Source organism: Lathyrus oleraceus, chromosome 2 (genome assembly GCF_024323335.1).
Source record: "Lathyrus oleraceus cultivar Zhongwan6 chromosome 2, CAAS_Psat_ZW6_1.0, whole genome shotgun sequence".
In the NCBI taxonomy this organism is placed as follows: domain Eukaryota; kingdom Viridiplantae; phylum Streptophyta; class Magnoliopsida; order Fabales; family Fabaceae; genus Lathyrus; species Lathyrus oleraceus.
Genome location: NC_066580.1, coordinates 360,142,595 through 360,161,606, shown reverse-complemented (window position 1 = coordinate 360,161,606; position 19,012 = coordinate 360,142,595). Strand labels below are relative to the sequence as shown.

General features: G+C 38.0%; 1 protein-coding gene across 1 annotated transcript; it reads right to left on the bottom strand.

Annotated features, from left to right (window-relative positions):
- Window positions 1-2,906: 2,906 nt before the first annotated feature.
- LOC127119533 (peroxisomal adenine nucleotide carrier 1) lies at window positions 2,907-6,473 on the bottom strand. The gene is made up of 5 exons (XM_051049772.1): window positions 6,227-6,473; window positions 4,431-4,662; window positions 3,990-4,136; window positions 3,712-3,869; window positions 2,907-3,629 (listed from the first exon to the last, which is right to left on the bottom strand). The coding sequence occupies exons 1-5, from the start codon at window positions 6,367-6,369 to the stop codon at window positions 3,353-3,355; spliced, it is 957 nt and encodes a 318-aa protein (XP_050905729.1). The 5' UTR covers window positions 6,370-6,473; the 3' UTR covers window positions 2,907-3,352.
- Between the last annotated feature and the right edge of the window lie 12,539 nt (window positions 6,474-19,012).

The window sequence follows — 19,012 nt, the reverse complement described above, 5'->3', positions numbered from 1 at the left end:
TTTTCTTTTCCTCCCTTCTCATTGTCTAAGGGTTGATCCACATAGACATCCTCCAACAATTTACCATGTAAAAAAGCACTTTTGACATCAAATTGATACACTCTCTGATTCTTGTAGGATGCGAGAGCTAGAACAATCCTAATGGTATCCCATCTCGCCACAAGAGTAAAGACTTCATTGTAGTATATGTCATATTTTTGTGAGTACCCTTTGGCCACAAGCCTTTCCTTTTACTTCTCCATTTCACCCTTTTCATTGCACTTTGTCTTGTAGATCCATTTAACACCAATCCTCTTAACTCCTGGTGGTAAACTAACTAGCTTCCATGTTTAATTCTTCTCAATTGATTGAATCTCCATATCCATAACATTTCTCCACTTCTCATGCTTGACTGCTTCATCATAAGTGAGAAGATCATTTCTGCTACAAAACACTGCTAGATTGTACAGTTGTTATTCTTCTTCACTTTCTAGACTTGTTACATAGTCATCTAAGTAACTTGGCTTTCTTCTTTGTCTTGGTGCGAGCTCTTCTCATTCTTGTCTTTGAGGAATGTCTTCTTCTTCAGTTGCAATATCTTCACTTGCACTCTTTACATTGTTTCCTTCATGTTGAGGATCACTTTCAGTGTGCGTTTCACCACCTGTTGAGTCATTTTCATTAGTCTCTCTATTTTCTTCTTCACTATCAATATTGCTAGTTGACTGAGCATTCTTCTCCTTTTCCATTCCCAACCTTTTGACTCTTAAAATACCACATCCTTTCTTATTAGAATCTTTTTTTTCTATTGGTTCATAGAGTTTGTAGGATTTGGATTCTTCACTTACTCCCAAATGTACACACTTAATACTTTTGGCATCTAACTTTTTTCCATGCACATCAGAAATGTGCAAAAAGGCTACACATCCAAAGACATTGAAATTATGCACCAGTGGCTTCACACCACTCCATGCTTCCTCTGAAGTCATGTCCTTCACAAATAAGGTAGGACTATTGTTGAGTATCTTCCCATTTAGCTTTTTCATGTCAGAAATTCTTGAAAACTTTTCTACATAACATCATGCTTCTAATCACATTCACAAGTAGAGGTTACATCTAATGAATTTGCTAATTTCTACGGTCTTCATCTCAAGATGCAATTGACAACTTCCTACACTCCACAACAAAATGTGATTAGAAGAGCCATTCTTTTGTTCCCACCATGTGATTGCCACACTCCGAGTCTAGAAACCAAATTTGACTGTTGGTTTTTGTGATTGCATCATGTTGTGCCATAAGAAGCAATTCTTCACTTTCATCGTATTCAACAAAATTGGCATCATATCCATGTAAAGGTGGGCTCACTTTGATAGTGTCTAACTGTGACACTTTTAGCATTCAATTTGATCTCTATTTTGCCTTCCTCTCCTGCGACCACGAAAACCACCACATCCCCCTGCATAATTGCTGCCACCACCACGACCATAATATGCAACCTTCAACACATGTTCTTCCTCCCTTTCTCGATTAATCTTCATCCTTTGTTCATGCACAAGAAGATTGCTATGAATTTAATCAATGGAGAGAGTTGTAACATCATTTGATTTTTCAATGGGATACACCACATAATTGAATTTTATGGTCATTGATCTCAACACCTTCTCAACAATTGTGGTATGCTCCAATTTTTCACCTTGAGCAATCATTTTTGTTTGTTCTTGCAAAGTACTCATCAATGGATTCATTATCTTTCATGCCAAGCACCTCAAATTCATGGTACAAGGCCTGCAATCGAGTCTTTTCACCTTTGTTGGACCTCAATACTTCATGCGCATTGAATCCCAAATATCCTTTATTGTGTTACGAACCAAGATTGTTTCAAGAATTCTTCTATCAATTGCTTAAAATAAGTAATCTTGTCTTTGAAATCTTTGAGTTTGCTCTCGTCTGTAAGTTTTCGTTGTTCTGGTGTTGCATCTGGTGGGGCAACAATCACTCCATGCTCGACCAATTCTCAATATTCTTTGGATCGAAGAAGATTTTCCATAATCATGGCCCAATGATCACATAATCCATCAAATTTGGGAATTACATAAATTAAGAGCTTTGAAGAATCTGCCATGCGAGGTGCTTGAATGGCGTAACACAAGGAAGATGAAAATAACCAAAATAACAAACTTTTCCGCCTTTAATCAAGAAACTGTGTTAACACAAGGAAGATGAAAATAACCAAAATAACAAACTTTTCCGCCTTTAATCAAGAAACTGTGTTTGACGATTAAAAGAAAACAACAAGACCATTGAAAGAGGCTCATGATACCACTTGTTGATGTAAAGGAAAGCTCTATTGAACATTGTCCCTTAATAGATCTTATATACAATAAGGAGAGACATTACTTGTAGAACAAGTAATCACACTTGGCTGAATAACTAACTCTTAACTAAGACAAAGTTCCTTACCAACCAAACTTTTTGCAAGAGTTTGAGAATTTTTCTAGTTTACATTAAAGATGGAGCAGCTTGTTGTTCTATCTCTAATTGAATTTACTAATATTTAGTAACAGCACTCCACACAATTAAAAACAAAAATAATTGTTTACTTCAAGATCTCTTTTACCCTTCTCCATATTTTTGATTTATTTCTATAAACATCTTAATTAAGTGTTTATAACATTTTATCATTATATGTTCTTATGTATGTTATTTTTGTAACAAAAGATAAAATCAAATCAAATTGTTTTTATATAAGCTGTCTTCATTAGTTATATCAAAGACCTTCCGAAAACGAATCGAAAACAGCTTATAGATATGTTATAATAAACTCTTCCAAATAGTTTCACAAGTCAATCCAAACAAACTCCTAGAGTAAAGAAACTTGATTGAATAGAAGATACAGAACAAAAATTCTAAGAGTATCAACAACAAAATTAGAAAAATAACAAACTTTATTAACTTGAAACTGAAGCTACTGCATCAAAGAGTGCTTACTTTATTTATTAAGCACTTAAGTTAACCTTAACTTATATCCTTCTGATGTAGGATTTCCACAACATATAAAAAAACCAACTATAAACAAAAACTAAGTAACGACATTCGTTACTTCGTGTCTGAAATGTAACAAATCAAAACTCGAATGCATTTATTGTTAAAAGACTTCCAATCTAGCTATGGTCTATCGTTTGCATGAATTCTTGGACACATTGTTCTACATCGACTAGTGAAGGATATTGGACTAAAGAGAAGCCAGAAAAAGAACCTTGTCTCAGCTCTAAAGAAATGGACGTATCCGTAAAATGCACACGTTGCATTCTAACCAAATCCATTATCGAAAATGCGTAGAACCTTCTTCCTCCAATAACAACTATAGTAAAACTTACAAGTTCTTAACCCTGCCCTTTGGGAGTAAGAGATACCTTTTAATTGCAAGAATAAGGACCCAGGTAGTGGCAGAGATCTTTTCCTTGATCATCAAGAGCAGTGCCGAGCTCAAAACAGTTTTCAATATCTGAGCATGTAATCCTTTGAAATAGCCCAAAATGCCCTCCCTTTTCCATATTCCGCAGAGAACGCTGGACACAGTTTTCGATGATTTAATCTTTTTTTCGGAAGTTTCGTCATCCGCTTCTGCAGCTTGAATGATGACTTTGCACCTACACAAAGAAAAAAGGCTCTCAGTTGTGCCCTGAAACTAAGTTTGCAGATCAAAACAAGTCAGAAGGAACGATTACACACCTGATGGCAGGATAGGTTAGACAGGTAGCAATGCTCTTTGAAATTGCACCTAAAAGAAAGGCCATAAACGCAGACAGTGATGCTGGAGATACTTCTTTCTCAGCGGTGTTTTGTTTATTCGTCAGTACTCGCTGTTTCAGCTGATCAAACACTGTATACTATAGCACAAAATTTTTCAAAATTAAGCTATATCGATCTTAGATCAAGCCTTCTAAATACAATGTAACTAAAACGAACAAAAACGATGGTTGTGGTTGGTAGAAACTAGCTTGAGCTACCTGAATTGCAGGGTTTGAGGTCAGAAGCAAGGAAACGCTAAGGCCGTCGAATATATCACTCCATGAGCCTTCAGTAAGAGTTTTCAGTAGTCCTTTAGACTTTCCAAAGGCACTTGTCTGCATCCTTGAAGAGGCTGTATCCAGGGGCTACATAGTCATCGATAAGATTATTAAACTTACAAAGTTCGATTAAAATATATTCCCTCATACACAACATAACAAAGAACAAACCGATAGTAATTATATTTGTAGATAGTGACAAGTAAGTGCAACCGTGATTTATCATATCTATTTATTTAACATCGTGTATGATTGACCAAAGCACATACTAAGTATTATAAACTTAACAGTGTATTAAAACGGTTGAACTTGATAAATCCCAGAGATGAATCAGTTCGGTTCCAAATTCTAACAGTGAATCAATAGGTAATGCTACGTCACCTGAGTTGTAATGGCTGTGACAGCCCCAGCAGCAGCAGCGATTAACAAGTTTGCTCTTGTTCCAATGGATTTATATCCACTTTTTTCCAGGTACAGCCTTTTAAAGTAACTGTAGCCATAGAAGTAGATAAACTGTGAAATGAAGGATTGAAGATTCTTCGTTCCAAGGCCTTGGTAAAGGGAAAGCACCTGACGGTTAGATACTGCCTCCCATAACACATCAGAGAGGTTCCTGCATAGGCAAGACAAGTACTTTGTAACTAAGTACATAAACCTGAGAGATTAATGCTATCAATTGTGGATCGTGGTAAATAGAGGTTTGTTCAAATTCAGCTATGCTACACTGCTAAAGAGTTCTATAGCAGCTATTTGTAATGAACAATGTATTGTGGAACCAATAGCAATTTGTTCATATTACGCTATGCTATAGCACATCTATTTGACAACAGCGCAAGAGATACATTCTACTGACTAATTCAAGAAATGCAATTCAACTCATTCAAGAATTTGATTGCGAAAATCAGAAGTATAATATAAACCAAAGCTAACAGCATTCCATTTTTCAATGTGCACAACAATACAATATGACGCACGGCACTTCTAGGATAAGTTGTGTCTCCAGGTCAAACATGTGGGCAAGTGTCTGGTACTCGCACAGCACGTGTCTGATAACTCAGACAAGCGCCACGAAAATAAACTCTATTGTGCTTTACTTTGATATGGACACAACTCAAACACACATCTATGATAATGATGGGACCTGTTCTATTTGCTCCCTACAACAAAAATATATTTCAAAAGTAATAAACACTGCAATTTAATCAGCAATACATCTCAAACTACATACACCATTGATAGTTGACAAAAAAGAGATACTTATGCTCAAGGTTTTAAATAACAGTTGTGGTCGCGTTGCGGTAGCGTAGAGGCTTTCGCAATTTCGGTCAGTACAGGTGTAGCGACACTGATTGCAGTCGTCGCGGTGTCAATTAACCACAATTTGTTTTTAATTACAAAAACGCTGAATAATGGTAACGACAAGGTTTTAAATAACGGCCGAGGTCACATTGCAGCCATGTAGAGGCTTTTGCGAGTTCGGTCAACTCAGATATTGTGACACGCTGATTGCGGTCGTCGCAGTGCGAATTAACCACAACTTGTTCTTCATCACAAAAACGGTGAATAAAGGTATCGGGAAGGTTTAAAATTACAATCGAGGTCGTTAGAGACTTTCACGATTTCGGTCGGTACAGATGTGCTGACGCTGATTGTGGTCGTTCCAGTGTGAATTAACCACAATTTGTCTTTATCACAAAAACGGTGTATAATAGTATCAGTGTTGGCATTTTCCGATACCGTTTTGTCGCGGTAATAGACTGTTTCTAAAAACCTTGCTTATGCTAAAAAAACAGAGACTTGAAACTTGTAAAGCATGGCAATTATGCAGAATGAAGAACTGTAATACAGTTACTCAATTTCAAAAGTAACTTTCATTTGTTTAAAAAATGGGAAAAAGAATCCTTTCCCACCACGTCAAAAGAACTACCTAACAAAAAAAACTCAATTCAAACTCCATTTTTTTTAGTTCTAGAGGAAAAAAAACAATTTTTACACCAGCAACATCGAAACCATAAAAAACCCACCAATAAAAAAACTCAATAAGCGATAATAACAAGGTCGAACCCAACAAACCATAAACAACGAATCAAGAAGAAAAAAGTGATTTAAACAACCAGGGGCATAAGAATCAAAAGTAAGAAGGCATAAAGTGAAGATGAAAGGGAAGTTAGACGTACTTGTACTTTCGATTACCATGAGAACGTGCCTCTGCTTGATACTTAGTCTTGCAGGTATCAAGTGGGTAGAGAATTGTTGAACTGAGCAATGATCCTATAGCTCCAGAAGTGGCTTCGGCCAAGGATTCCAGATCCACGTTCATCTTCTTCGTCTTCCCACCGAATCAAACACACAGGTGCCAAGGTGGTGGGTAGGTGTAGTATATTAAATAAAATTATCAATATATCCACAAAACTATTATATGAAAATGTAAAATTATTTTACCCAATTAAAACAATTATATGCATTATAATATATAAAATAAAATATTGAGACGTAAAATAATTTTAATATAAAAAATACAGTTAAATATATTTAATTTTTTAATTTTATATAAAAATATTACTAACTTATCCTTTATTATAATCATTATCTTTCTTTTTATAAAATTATTATTATCTTTTTCCAACATCAATCAAATAATTTAAGGAAAATTTAAAATATTACTATTGAATGTGAATAAATTAATCTAGTTGTATGAAGTTTGAGTTTAAATGATTTGGAAATTTAGAGGAGAAGATGAATGGTAAGTTTGCAAAATTTGACCGACGCATCAAGACATAGGAAGCGTCGTATTCACAAATTATTGAACGGCACCAACGTTTCTTGTTGGAAAAAAACGTGGGTGGCGTGCTAATGCTAAATAAGTGAAATCAAAATGTAAACTATTTGACACGTGAGCATCCATGATAATTTGTCAACTTGGTATTAGGCATAGCAATGAAATGGGTCACATCAGATACGGCCTTTAACTCCTCAAATTTAAATTTGATTTTTTAAACAATTTTCGTTTTCCATAAAATTGAAACTCTTTCTAAACACAAATTTGGGGTGGGTTTAGAAATTCACACCACTAATCTATTATTAAATAAATTTTTGGAAGTGGAAGTGAGATAAATAAAAAGATTAATTGAGTTTGTTGGGATAATATTTGTAAAGATAGGTCTAAGCATAAAAAAGTTGTTCTTATTTGAAGTTTCTTTAGTTAATAAATGAATATGGCTTTTAAAAAATGTTTTAGTTTTTGTTCGGAGACTTTTTAAAAAATATACTCCTAACCGGAGAAAAGCGGCTTATAAGAGAGTTTTAAGAGCATAATTATCTATTGTTTTATAATTTTTATATAAGTTTTTAAACCACTATGTCAGAAGATAGTGAATAATTGAATGAAGAAAGAGTTTTATTAGATATTGGATCGAACTCTAGTATGGTCGAATGATAACTTCTTGGTTCGACAATCCGACATGATCATTAGTATGTCGTTGAAGTTTGTTCACATGTTGTAGTCGAAGTATGTTAAGATTGTTAGCATGTCGAATTGAGCATTTTTGTTATGCCTAATTGTTTAAGTTAACTTATTCTCTAAGTTAGCTTGTGTAATGAGTTTGTGTGTAAAAGCCCATTAGTTTAGTGTGTTAGTTTTCTTATAAATAGCATACCAGTCTTTCATTATTGTATAACGCAAATCCTAATTAGGGTGAAAGGGGTTATTTGTTATTATGTAACACTTGTAATCTTGATTTAAAGAGAAAGTAAAGAATATCAATTTATAACCAACTTGTTGTGTTATTAATACTTCCCTTTATTCTACCCTTGTGAGTTTCTTGTCGATCAAGAAATCGAGTATACTTTGTTATTTCGGTATCATTTTCACAACAAATTAGTGCAGTGAGCATGAAAAAGACGCCGTCAACAAAGTATGAGATTGAAAAATTCACCGGAGTGAACGATTTCGGTACGTGGCGCTTAAAGATGAAAATCATACTGGTTCAACAAGGTTGTTTAGAAGTGTTGAAGGGAGCCGAAGCCATGGAAGTTGCATTAACGGATAAAGAAAGAATGACTATGGTAGAGAAAGTCCACAAAGTCATTTTATTTATCCCTGATGATATGGTTTAGATATGAAAACACCTGAAGAAGTTTGATCGGGACATCCATCTGATCTCGACAAACTTAGAGTATTTGGTTGCATAACATATGCTCAAATTAGGCAAGACAAGGTCGAACCTAGAGATCTGAGATCCATGTCCATGAGATACCCTGAAGAAGTAAAATCTTATAGGATATGGTGCAAATGGCCAAGTCACATGAGGTGTATCACCAGTCGAGATGTAGTTTTTAATGAAGTTGGGTTGACTTTCAAGAAAACTGATGACACTAGTCGAAGTGCACAAATATTTGAATAAGAGTTGGAGCATGAAGAGATTCATGTTGAGGTGGAGCATGTTGATGTTGAATTACGTATCCAGATCAAGTCGAAGAAGAAACACAAGATGCTGAAGATACTGAGGAAGTTGAGGAAATTGTCGATGACTACCTGTTGGCAAGAGATAGGCCGAGAAGAGTCATCAAGCCACCTCAAAGACTTGGGTATACAAATCTCATAACTTATGCCTTAATCTCTGCAAGTGAGGTTCTAGATGAAGAACCTATACCCATATATTCTCGCAGGTCCTATATTTCTGAGCTCATTCTTTCCAACTCTTGTTCTCGATCTGTCATCCTTTGACGAGCATTGGCTCGAGTGTTGTAGTGGTGTTATGGACTCAGTGTGGAACAACGGGAAGATGAAAACAGACTGAGTTTTTTATTTTGGAGAATGCATGGATGTATGTATGAATGCATTATAAATTTTTTATGTTTTTTTCCAGGGATTCTTATAAACTTTGCAGTTGTTAGCACGCACTTGAAAGTAATGTGAACAAAACAAGAGACAATAGTCAGAAGCTGATGCGAAAAATTCAATACCCATTCATTCGATGAAGCCACAAAGTATTGAGTACATAGTCAAAGTAGGTACAAAATATTAAGCCAAATACAATAACTGGAAATAGTACAAAGCAAACAAATCAAAGAGTCTTCTTACCAACTCGCTCTTATGGCTTCCAATTCTTCTTTGAATCTTCGCATCATCCTTTTGCAAAGCAAAACAAGGTCACGGGCCAAAGGATGAGTGTTATTTTCACCCATGTCCTCTAGAGCATTATCCAATTTCCATGGTAAGTCTCTGGCCACGCCATTACAAAACTCTATGAGATTAGCTAACTTCGTACGGTATGTAACAACACTTAGCTGCAAAAGGTTGATGGTGCATTCATACTCGTCCAATATCTCATTTAAATTCCTCTTATAGTTTAGCCAATCCATGCTTGGTATCTTTAGAGATTCATATTGTTCCTTCCAATAAGCTGCTAGCTCATTATTGGTATTCAACTCATCACACTTCTCTTCCCAAACCCTGGGATAAATTTGAGAGGCTCTTCGGGTTTGTTCCTTAAGGCATCTTTCACGTACCACTTCAGCTTTTGAGCTTCGGAGTTGCTCCTTCAGTTCTTAGATTTGGGCCTCAAGTTCCTCCTTTGCCTCCTTCTTTTTCTTAGTGGCTAGGTTCCACCAATGTTTCCACTCTTGTCCTTCTCTTTTGGCTTTATCTAACTAATCATGGAGTAAACCCAATCCACTATTAGCCTAATCTAGGCACTCTAAGGTTCTTTCCTTGAGATTTTGCTCCACTTTGTTTTCTTACGACTTTCCTCCAAAAGTTCCTTCCTTTGGTTGCTCTTCCTTTTGAGAATAATATTTTCTCCAGTTTCCTTGTAGAGCTCAGATTGCAAATCTTCCTTCTCCTTTCTAAGTCTAGCCACCATGGCTCTAAGTTCTTCCACCTCTTCGAGAGAAACGGGTACTGGTTATGATGAAGTAGACTTTTGAGGAATCTCTATAGAAAAAGGTAGCTTCACAACTTTAACCCTCTACAAGACCCATTGCTGATAAGGCACCATTTTCACACCATTCCTCTTTGCTAACTTTATCCCCTTAGTGAGAACTTTATCCCAAGATCGAATGATCTTATGGAGTATGTAAGACCCCAATTTTGACCCTAAGATCCCTCATGCAAGTTCATCATAAGCATTAGCATTGAGATCATACCTTGGCATCCTCCTTACCCCTCTCTCATTGGGTTTGTTTTGGGAAAGATCATCAAGAACCATGTGATTGTATCATACTTGTATATTATCATTTTACTAACCAAAATACCAAAAATATGTCTTTGCATTTGCCTAACTCTTTTGTAGGTAGGGCATGATCACATTGAGTTATCAAGTTCATATCTAGGGCTTGAGGCCCTCATGACAAAGAGCATAACCGTGAATTTGATCCAAGAATGGTTATAAGCATCATATATGAGTTCCATTGATCTCTACATGTTATATTGATCAAGTTTTCTTCAAGAGTTTGGAGGTGATTTGCCTTGGAAACCCTAGTTTGACTGGGTATCTTGAGTAACTTCTCCAATAAGCTATCTCACCAATTGATCAAATTTCTCAAGGGACACTTCAAAATTCATCATATTATGCATATATGATCTACCATGAGCCAATAAAGTCAAGAGAATTGAAGGTTAGCAAGTTGGTTGATGGTGGTTGGCCAGATGAATTCATTTGATCAAAACTGGGTCTCCCTAGACCCTATCTCCTATACTTTTCACCATATGAAAATTATTCCAAGAGAAAAGTTACTCTAAATGACATTACAAACAACTTTCATGTTGAGACCTAGAGCTAGTTTTTCTTGGAAAATCATTTTCTATGTTGAAACATTATAGGTCATTTTGTCTAAACCCTAATTTGAAAGTCAACTTCCCAAGGCCATAACTTTCTCAATTTTTATGAGATGAAATATTTCCAAGTTTCACAATCAAATTCAAGACGTCTACTTCAACTTTTATTTTTGGAGTGAGAGCTAATTCAACTTTTATGAGCATGTGATATAAGGATACATTATAGGTCATTCTTGACCTATACCATTGAACAAGTGATTTTTCCAAACTTCAAAAATGCATAACTCTATCATTATAAATCTAAATGATATGAAATTGGTTACCATTTTGAATGTATTTTAAATAGATACAACTTTGATGAATACACGTTTCTCATTTGAAGCCCATGTAAAACGTTAAGCAAGGTGGAATGTTGAGATATATGACTTGACACTTAGAAAAAATTTCAACAAGTTAAAATTTCCAAACTTCCACCTCAAAATTTACCATGATCCAAGCTCCAAATTAAAAAGTGTTCAACATCAAACTTGTTCCCCTTGATCCAAGCTTTCCAAAGAACCCAAGTTCATGCATTTTGGATGAGGTTTGCTAGGTCTGCGCATGGCTTTAACAGAGCTGCACCATTGGGGGAAATCAAATGTCCAAAATCACATTACACTTTGCCTTGCCATTCAAGCATGTTTGGAACTTCAGTACAATTGCAATTGGATCATAATGGATTGCTTCATGGGCCTGTACACGCCCATGCAAGCTTGTGCATCACCCTTGCCAAATTTAGCAAATTTTCAAGTGTGCAATTATTAATCCCAAATGCTATAAATACATAGCCTCTGAGCTCATTTTGAACACCACCTTGCGCACCAGCTTTTCCCCTAATTGAAACCCTCTCATTCTAAAGGAAAACCTGATAATTTTTAATCTGAAAATTGAGTTTGAATCTCAACTTTTTGGAGATTCAAGAACTCCAAGATCCAAAGCCTTGCATTATTGCTAACCACTCCCAACAAGCTTCTCAAGTGTGATCAGATCGTGTTTGAAGCAAGCAACCTCAAGTTCTACACAACATTGAAGGTAATTTTCAGAAAACTTCATCTCTTCGATTCTCACTCAATTCTTATCAATTCTCTTGGATCTTTGGTTGTCTGAAGTCCTACCAATGTAGGCAAGAAGATTGAGTTGCTTAGATCTCAAATCAAAGCAACTCAGTTGACACACCTCAAAATTCAACTCCTCATATCTTTCTATATATGTGGAGTTAGTTAAAATTGAGGTCAGATTCGTGCTCTACACCCTATTTTCTTTCAAATCATGTCCTTCTTTTTCATTTTCTTGATGGTGATGAGTGAATCAGTCCGATGGACCTCGCCTAAGAAGGTGACCGGAGGTCCAGCGCAGGTGGTGTGCTGGACAGGTTCTGAGCCATTGATCTTGAAATTCTGGTGTAGTCAGAATTCAGATGTTCTACTCCAAGTCATGACATCTGATCTAACATTGTAACTAATACAGCAAGATAGTTATTAATCACTGTACTGATATGCACACGTTCACAGATGTCACGACATCTCATTCTAGGTCACCCTAGAATGTATGAACACCTGGTGCTGTGCATCAGGAAGAAGGATACAACAGAAATCAATCCTAACACTCACTTCTGTTGCTTTCTTCCATAGTTATCAGCCTGATGTCTTACTGTTGATCAGCTGTTACATTGTTCCAGTGTGTTTGTATTTTACTTGTATTTCCTGAATTAAAGGTTGAACACGTTAATCTAATTTTCACTTATTAGATTGCTAACAACTAGGCTACTTGTTAGGTTCATTAATTGTAGGTTAGTAGTTGGTTTCCTGGTTTTTCTCTAAGCTGTTGAATCCCTGAAGAATAGCCTGAGAAAAATACTGACCCAGACAAACCAATCATCCTACACTTTAGCTCCTGCTGTTGGGAATGAATGTCACAACATTCAGTTCGACATCCAGAACATATGCTGATTCTGTTATGTTCCTGGAACTGTACTGTGCTAAGTTTGCAGTACTGTAAAAGACTAACTAGTCTCTACTTCAGTATCAACCTTCAGTATCAACTGTCAAAACATCCAGTTTGACAGTTTCACAAGGATCCTTCAGCCAGGTCTGTTATCCTTGGAAAGAACAGACTTAAATAAATACTGAACTGAAATTAACCTGCTCATCATTCAGTATCTATTGTCCATGATGAATGTTACAACATTCTGATTGACATTCAAACAGAAGGTTATATGTGTTAGATGCCCAAAAGTGCTTATTTGAGCTATCATATGTGGGCATCTTTCACTCTTTTGCCTTGCTAAAATTGTCAAAATCACATTTGTTTTACATGGAATGCGTTACATTGATAAACAAGCTTGGTGCCTTTGATATGTGTGTTATTGTGCAGGAAAGGCATGAATTAATTGATAATAAAGACACAAGAGAATTGGCAAAGGAACCAAAGAAAAGGAGCATTTCATCTGCCTGCTCGCTAGGCGAGGCTGTGGCGAAGAATGGGTTCGCTAGGCGAGCTCCTGGCGAACTGCTCTAGTAAATTAGCAAATTAATTCGCTAGGCGAGCTCAAGGCGAAGTTTGCAGCGAATTCATTCTGTTTTGGTGAAAAGTGCAGCCAACACTCACTCGCTAGGCGAGGCTCTAGCGAGTCCCCAGCGAGCATTCCAGTAGCAAAACTTCTCAACCTCGCTGGGGCGAGCTTGAAGCGTTTCCTTCGCTAGGCGAAGGAATGTTCGCTAGGCGAACATCACAGTTCACCAAGGCCCTGTTTTCTCTGGGCGCAGGGGTTTTTTTTGTGCTCACATTTGACCTTCGCTAGGCGAGCCATTCTGCTCGCCTAGCGAACATGACAGTTCTGCACTTGTCTATAAGTAGCAGGTGCCACTTTTGGGCACCATACCTCATTTTTACCAACTTTTCCATTTTTTGTACTTTCTTCTAGATATTTTACAGCATTGTTTTGTGGGAGCTTTTATGCCCTAATTTCATTTCTCTTCATCTAGCAACCATCTTCCACAAAAAGAAGGTGGATTCCCATCCAACTTCGATTATCCGACTTGGATGTTGATCAACCTTCTTTCCTTACTTGCCGACCAAGCTACCATGAAAATGAGTAGCTAAGTCATCCATTTGTCAAGGTTAGATGTAGGTGATTTCTAGCTTTGTGTGTAAATGTAAGGATCCTCATATGTAAACTCTTTAACGGTAAATATATGATGAAAACTTTGTTTCTATTTAAAACTCTTTGTGTTGGTATTTGATCGAGAGATGTTTACCGATTCTTGACCTAGGTTTTCATCCAAACTTGTTTGTTAGCTAGAGATAGTAACGAATGATTTTGTTCACCATAAGGTTGAACCAAAAAGTTGTCATTTTGATAGATTGTGTTCGAGAGAAACAATGGATCAAAATGGCAAAACTCACAATGGGTGTTCGAGAGAAACGCATTGAGAGGACTTTGTGAAATTATTTATCATCTAAAGGAGTTTATAATATTGTTGACCGAGCAAATACATGCAAAGTGATCATTGAAACCTAACTTTGACAATATTTCTCATTTAATCAAAACATAACTTTTTCCGCAATTAATTACTTTGTATGCAAGATAACTTGATTAAAACCAAAACCCTAGTGTTACATTAAGTTAAGATTAATTCAACCATTGAACGGCAGTGATATCTTACAATCTCTGTGGATACGATAACAAAAACCCGACACGAAATATACATTTCAACAAAATGGCACCGTTGCCGGGGATTGTAAATTGATATTGCGAGCATCGCAATGGTTGTTTAAGTTTTAGCTTGTGAATTTTTGACTTGTGCTTGTAATTTGTTTGGTTTAGTGTGCAGCTTACAATTTATGCGAGGGCAAATCCCTGTGGACGAACTTCTTTTTGATCCTGAGATCGAGAGAACCGCAAGGAGGCTCAATAGCAAAACGAGACGTAGGAGGCAACAGGCTAGGCAACGCCAAGAGCAAGGAGAAAGTTCTTCAACCACAAATCCACACCCATTCATACCAAACATGGAGCCACAACCACCACCACCTATTTCTACTCCATGTATCAATAGTCCAAGGAACACCGCTCAGTTTGCCAACCAAACAGGAAGGCAAGCTGAGATGAAGACGGGAACTCTGAATTTATTATATGGGAGTCCATTCACCGGAATGGACCATGAAGACCCATTTGCTTTTCTCACAAAACTTTATGAGATAGCATTGGCTGCCGGAGTGGATCAGGCTCAGGAGCTTCCGTTGTTCAGACGATTGTTTCCCCATGCTTTGCTCGGTAAAGCAAAGGATTGGTATCTCGATCAAACACCTGCCGTAATGACCGACTGGAACGTGTTAGAAGAGAAATTCATTGAAAGATTTTTCTCCCATAACCGATTCATGGAATCAAAGACGGCCATCTCGGTGTTTTCTCAAGGAACCAGTGAATCTTTGAATGAAGCGTGGGAGAGATTCAAGTCCATGCTTAGGAAATGCAAAGGGCATGGATTTGATGAATTAACTCAAATCCATATCTTCAGAAATGGACTTCAACCAAACTGTAAGACGTTGTTGGATGCCACCTCGGGTGGCTCGTTGATGTCAAAAAGTGCCGAAGAAGCCACCAACATTATCAACCGTATGGCTTTGAATGATCTTCAAAGTCAAAGTCGTGGAAATTCTTTGAAGAAGGCGGGAGTGCTTGAGTTAGGGACGAATGATGCCATACTTGCCCAAAACAAGCTCATCTCACAACAAGTGGAACTCTTAACGCAACAAATCAAAGAGTTAAGAGAACCGTCAAAAGCTAAACAGATAGCTTGTTGTGAACTTTGTAAAGGTGAACATGACACCGGATTTTGTCCACCTCCCGGTTTTGACGAAGTAAATTACATGGCCAATCAACGGGACTATCAACCAAGACAACAACAACCTTATCAACCGCACCCTCAACAACAACAACAACAACAATTCCAAGGGAACCAAGGGTTCCAACCTAGAAGCAACTATTATCATAACCAAGGTTATGGAGGTGGTTCTTCTAGCCGTCAAAACCCTCCCCAAAATCCGTATCAACCTCAACAACCGCCGGTCGTCAATTCTAAATTGGAAGAGACATTGACGCAATTCATGCAAATGTCAATGGCCAATCAAAAGAGTAATGACGCGACCATAAAAAATCTTGAAACTCAAGTTGGGCAACTTGCCAAGCAACTCGCTGAACAACAAACCGGTCCTTCTTTTTCGGCTAATACGCAAACAAATCCTAAGGAGCATTGTAAGGCGATTATGACGAGAAGTGGAAGGGAGTTGGGTAGTGAAAATGAAAAAAGAGTGGAGAGTGAAAAAAGAGAGAAAGAGGAGGAAATAGTGGAGGAAATAGTGGAGGAAAATGTTGATGGTGAAGTAGGAGTGTGGAGTGATGAGGAAGTAGTTGAAAATAATAAAAATAATGGTGAAGTTGAAAAAGAAAAAGGTGTGGAGATTGAGGAAAATAAAAGTGATGAGGTAATGAGGGAGGTAGTGAAGAAGCCTAGATGGAAAAGTGCTAGAATTGCAAAGGGAAAGGAGGTAGTGAGCGCTACTCCGGTCCAAAATCTTCCTTACCCTCATGCTCCTTCCAAAAGGGAAAATGAACGGCATTACGCCCGGTTCATGGATATTTTTAAGCAATTACAAATTAACATTCCGTTTGCTGAAGCTTTGGAACAAATGCCAAAGTATGCCAAATTCATGAAGGACATACTGACCAAAAAGCGGAGGTATACGGAACCGGAGACCATCGTCCTTGATGCGAGCTGTAGTGCCATCATTCAAAGGACGCTTCCTAAGAAAGAGGTTGATCCGGGAAGAGTTACATTGCCGGTTAAGATTGGTGACGTTTATGTCGGGAAGGGACTTATTGACTTGGGGTCGAGCATAAATCTTATACCTTTGTCAATTATCAAGAGGCTTGGCAACATCGAGATTAAGTCCATCCGAATGACATTACAATTGGCGGATAAGTCGACGACCCATCCTCATGGCGTAGCCCAAGATGTGTTGGTGAAGGTCGACAAATTCTTTTTCCCGGTGGATTTTATTGTAATTGATATGGAGGAAGATGATGATGCTCCGCTCATATTGGGACGACCATTCATGAAGACCGCAAGAATGATAATTGATGTTGATGACGGTTTAATGAAGGTGCGTGTTCAAAATGAGGAGGTCACATTTGATCTATTCGAGGCGATGAAGCATTCCAAGGACATAAATGATAGCTTTCGCATCGATGTGATCGAAGACGCTATTATGGAAGTTTCAAAGCATATCCACGAGATATCTCCTATGGAGTTAGCTCTCGACGACTCATTGGAGGTTTTCACTGTTGAGGAGGAGCTAGCTCTTGAGGAATGCTTAAAGGAACTTGATAGCTTGGAAGACCTACAACCGTGGGAAGTAGAGGAAGAAAATTTGAAGAAGGAGGTAATTGACGAGAAAGTGCCAATTGAATTAAAAGAGTTACCTTCGACTTTGAAATATGTGTTTCTAGATGAGACCGAGGCAAAGCCGGTCATCATAAGCAACCTTTTGACAAAAGAAGAAGAAGTCCGTCTAATCATTGTGCTAAAAACCAATCAAGAAGCTATGGGCTGGACTCTTTCCGATCTAAAAGGAATTAGTCCATCCTATTGTATGCACAAGATTTTGATGGAGGAGGATTTCAAGCCGGTGGCTCAACCACAACGCCGCTTAAATCCTACGATGAAAGAGGTTGTAAGAAAAGAAGTTGTGAAGCTTTTGGATGCGGGAATGATTTACCCGATCTCGGATAGTCCGTGGGTTAGTCCCGTGCACGTGGTTCCGAAGAAGGGTGGAATGACCGTAATCCGTAATGACAAAGACGAATTGATCCCGACTAAAGTTGCAACGGGGTGGAGAATGTGTATAGATTATAGACGGTTGAATACCGCGACTCGTAAGGACCATTTTCCACTCCCATTTATGGATCAAATGCTTGAAAGACTATCGGGCCAACAATACTACTGTTTTTTAGACGGCTACTCCGGGTACAACCAAATTGCGGTTGACCCGGTTGATCATGAGAAGACGGCTTTCACGTGTCCGTTTGGAGTGTTCGCATACAGAAAAATGCCTTTTGGGCTTTGCAATGCGCCGGCGACATTCCAACGATGTGTCCAAGCTATTTTTGCCGATCTGATAGAGAAAACAATGGAAGTCTTCATGGATGACTTCTCGGTGTTTGGTGGGACGTTTAGTCTATGCTTGGCAAATTTGAAGACGGTGTTGGAAAGGTGTGTGAAGACTAATTTGGTGCTAAATTGGGAAAAGTGTCACTTCATGGTGACCGAGGGGATCGTGCTAGGCCACAAAGTCTCAAAAAGGGGGCTTGAAGTGGATAGAGCTAAGGTTGATGTAATTGAAAAATTACCCCCTCCGGTGAATGTGAAGGGCATCCGTAGTTTTTTGGGGCACGCGGGGTTCTACCGGCGCTTCATCAAGGACTTCTCAAAGGTGGCAAAGCCTTTGAGCAATTTGCTCGCCAAAGATCAGGTATTTCTCTTCACCGAAGATTGTTTGCAAGCTTTCGAGGTTTTAAAAGAAAAATTGGTTACCGCTCCAATAATAGTCGCTCCCGATTGGAATGAAAATTTTGAACTAATGTGTGACGCGAGCGACTATGCCGTTGGAGCGGTACTTGGCCAAAGAAAAGACAAAACTTTTCATGCTATACATTATGCGAGTAAGGTTCTTAACGAGGCTCAAATAAATTATGCCACAACGGAAAAAGAACTACTCGCAATAGTGTATGCGCTAGAAAAGTTTAGGTCCTATCTTATAGGGTCGAAAGTCGTTGTCTACACCGACCACGCGGCGATTAAATATCTGCTAACCAAGCCGGATTCGAAGCAAAGGCTCATCCGTTAGATCCTCTTGTTACAAGAATTCGATGTCGAAATCAAAGACAAGAAGGGGTCGGAAAACTTGGTAGCGGATCATTTATCCCGCTTGGTGAATGTCGAGGTTACCGCATCTGAAAAGGAAATCCGGGAAGAATTTCCTGATGAAAAATTGTTTAAGGTTCAAGTTAGGCCGTGGTTTGCAGACTTTGCAAACCACAAGGCTAGTGGTTTTGTGCCGGCCGACCTAACTTCGAACCAAAAGAGGA